Genomic DNA, 3,638 nt, shown 5'->3' with positions numbered 1-3,638 from the left:
GGCAGCCTTAAAAGCCTGGGATGGAAGTATTAATGCAATTATTCTGCATTATATAGCTGGTCAACCTTCTTGCAAGCACAGAAAAGAACACTTTGCTTTCCATACTCAGCATAAATGGACAAGATACTCCCTGCTAGATTTGTGTGTTACATAGAGAATTGTGTGTTGTGGTTTGCAAAAAAATGTTTTATGAAAATGACAACTGAGTCGAAGGCCGAGAATTAGTATATGGTTTTGCAGGTTTGGTGTGTGCTGGTGTTTGAGTGTCAGGTTTCAGAACTTGTGTGACAAGTAAGGATTTAGTTTGTAAACAAGCCCAAATAGCCAAACTCAAAATATGCCATTCCCCCCCCCAAACCCCCCCAAACCACAGTCACTGTTATGCATTACACACAATTTCAATTTCATAAAAATGCTTCTGTAGATGGTGCTTTTTATTGTGCGTGTGTGTGTGTGTGTGTGTGTGTGTGTGTGTGTGTGTGTGTGTGTGTGTGTGTGTGTGTGTGTGTGTGTGTTTGTCAGCTGAATATGCCGAGGAGCCCGACGTCCAGCGAGGAAGAGATGGCCCAGAGTGTCTCAGACTCTTCTCAGGACTCCAGCTCACACAGTTCCCGAGAGGAGGCCGTCTATGAGACCGTACGAGCGGAGCGACCCGACGGTCTCACGACAGACACCCAGAGCAACTCGCTCACCGTGAGGGTGTTCATCCCAGACCTGCAGCAAACGGTGAGTGTGTGTGTGTGTGTGTGTGTGTGTGTGTGTGTGTGTGTGTGTGTGTGTGTGTGTGTGTGTGTGTGTGTGTGTGTGTGTGTGTGTTGATCTTCACGGCTCTCACTGGGGTTTATATGTGATGAATATTTCCTTGAGTGATCAAACATTTTGAATGTCACATGGATAAAAAATGTCTTAAAGGGGTCATGACACACACACACACACACATACACACACACACACACACACACACACACACACACACACACACACACACACACACACACACACACCCTAAACCTACCCATCAAACAGAATTTCTGAATTTTTACATTTAAAAAAACTTTAATTACTTTATTTTTATACCAGGTTTACAAATGAGGACATCCCTAAAGGGAGGGTTTTGGAGATTTTGTCAGGTTTTGGTCTGTTCTGGGTAAATATTTGTCCCCAAAATATAGTTTAGTACACACACACACACACACACACACACACACACCAAATATATAGGTGGAAAAACTATTATTTTAGTCTGAACTGATCTATCAGAATTGATCTATTTTTAAGGCGCGGCTTGTCAGTAAACACGCCCACTGTTATGATTGGCTATTGTCATTGCATAGGAAACTGTATCAACAGTGTTATGAGAACATTATCCATATAAAGCCGTCATTTACAGACAAAGCATTATGAAAATAATTTACTTACGGTTTCATCTTCAACAAAAGTTTCTTTGCGAAATCTTCATTACACTGTGTCTCAGTCAAACGCTCCGAACAAACATAATCCTATCCGGGATGCCATTAAAATAAACCATCCACTTGTTTCTGATCCTTCTGAAGTCTGTACAGAGACTCAAACCAGCAGTTTACACTGGACGATCTTTCACTCTTCATCTGTCCTGCTGTCGACAGACTCAAGAGTCCGTCAGAGTCTGAACACACACCTGTATACACACCTGAACACACACCTGTATACACACCTGAACACACACCTGTATACACACCTGAACACACACCTGTATACACACCTGTATCAGCGGCAGTCATTATAATGGCTTCTGTTTGGTTCCTGATGCGCCGCTCACGTCAAGTGTAGGTAAATGTCAGCCGGTAAGATACTGAACGCCAGTGGGCGGGGCCTATGGTGCGATGATGTTTAACTATTCGTTGATGCCTTGCTCTGGAGGCGGGCATATGCAAATCAATCTGTGACATCACAGGTTGAACCGCCTTCATCATCAGAGAAGAGAAGTCGCTGTTATTCTGATTCAAGATTATTAACACAATAATGATGTGCACCGATAAATAATGTATAATAAACACTGCAATATTCCATAAAGAAAGCATAATCTCTGTTGATTTCATGGTGTCTTTATCGACGTCCTTCGGCAGGAGAGCATGCGGTTTCTCCGCGGTGACACGGTGTGGGCTGCTAAACAGCAGATCCTGTGCACGCTGAGTCAGAACCTGAAGGATGTTCTGAACTACGGCCTCTTCCATCCGGCCAGCGACGGCACAGACGGGGCATTCCTGGATGAGGAGAGCGTGATCGGGGAACATCCACTGCTGGCCGAGACGTCACTGGAGGTACAGGCGACTCAACTTTAGGATGGTTTATTGACAAAGTTTGGAAGGAACACGTTCAACTGATCTGTCCAATCATCACGTCATTCCAACCAGCTGTCAATAATCAGTAATCATCACGTCTACCCCATCAGCACAACGAGAGGAGGCTATACACATAGACTCGCCTCGACAGTGTTCAGCATCCCTCCACCACCCGCCTCCGCACACTCGCCTGGTTACTTTCCTAACCAGTAATATGGGGGATACGCCTCTCCTCGGACAGAACGCCAAATACACTACTTTACTCTGATTTGTAGGGGTGAACTCGTGAAATAACAGCGCTCCACAATTAATCGCAATTTACATGAAATCGCAGTTAAACCGATTTGGCTTATCGTGATTATGAAATCGCAAAGACTGTGATTATTAGTTATCAGGGCCGGATTAACCATTAGGGCAGGGGCCCAGGACATCTAAGGTGGCACTGTCAAATATTATAGATTAGGGGTGTGCGATATCACGATTTTTGATCGTGGACGATTAAAATGTCTCCACGATCTGCTTTTGAAGAAATATCGTAGGATCGTGCATTCTATCAGTTTGCAGTTCTGGCGCCTCCGTCTCAGCATACTGTACAGCGCGACGTATATCCACATGAAATGCAGAGGAACGGGACACTGTAGGCTAGTTTATAAAAATTAATTATTTGCATGTGCTTTAAAGCCTTGCCGGTTAAACATGTCACTGCTGATGCGCTGTTAAACGGGCGCTTTCCTGAGCGCACATGCACTAAAAGCCTGTCTAACAGCTCTGTTACTGGACTAAGTTATCTTTCCAGTCTTATTGCTCTAATACTGTCAAATACACTCAAGGTTTACATAAACAAAGTTGATTATGTCTAAAGTGAAAGAACAGTAGAAAAAAATAAGAAAAAAATCTGATTGTCAAATGCGTGTATATTAGACTCGTTGCACGCAGATCTTAAAGAGACAGTAGCCCTAATAGTGAACATGTCATTGTGCCCAGGGGCCTCTGAGCTCTTAATCAGGCCCTGTTAGTTTTGTCGCTTATAACGTCCATTTGAAAAAGCAACACACGTCAAACATCTTTCCTGACATGAGAAGCATTTATGAACCTCTTATCCAACAAAAGACGACATTTAATAACACGCTTTTACTCCAAACTCACTTCATAAGGACAGTTGAGCTCATCCTTCTGTGAGATGATTCTTACACAGAATAAGTCTGTGTGTTTATTAGTCATGTTTAATCAAAGCGTTTCAATCTTCGGTTTATTCAGATGTTGAGAGTGTGATGCCTGAGGGATTTCATCGTACTTCTGCGGCGGGGCATATGCGGT

General features: G+C 43.5%; 1 protein-coding gene across 1 annotated transcript in view; it reads left to right on the top strand.

Moving 5' to 3' along the window:
• Positions 1-528: 528 nt before the first annotated feature.
• Positions 529-3,638, top strand: part of shank2a (SH3 and multiple ankyrin repeat domains 2a) — a gene marked incomplete at its 5' end in the record, with an annotated part of 74,581 nt that continues 71,471 nt past the window's right edge. The window contains 2 exons of the mRNA XM_079621215.1: positions 529-726; positions 2,106-2,300. Coding sequence (XP_079477341.1) covers positions 529-726; positions 2,106-2,300 — 393 coding nt within the window. The remainder of the gene's footprint in view (positions 727-2,105; positions 2,301-3,638) is intronic.

This window comes from Phoxinus phoxinus (genome assembly GCF_949152265.1).
Source record: "Phoxinus phoxinus genome assembly, chromosome: 8".
Lineage (NCBI taxonomy): Eukaryota > Metazoa > Chordata > Actinopteri > Cypriniformes > Leuciscidae > Phoxinus > Phoxinus phoxinus.
This window is presented reverse-complemented; position numbering and strand designations above follow the sequence as displayed.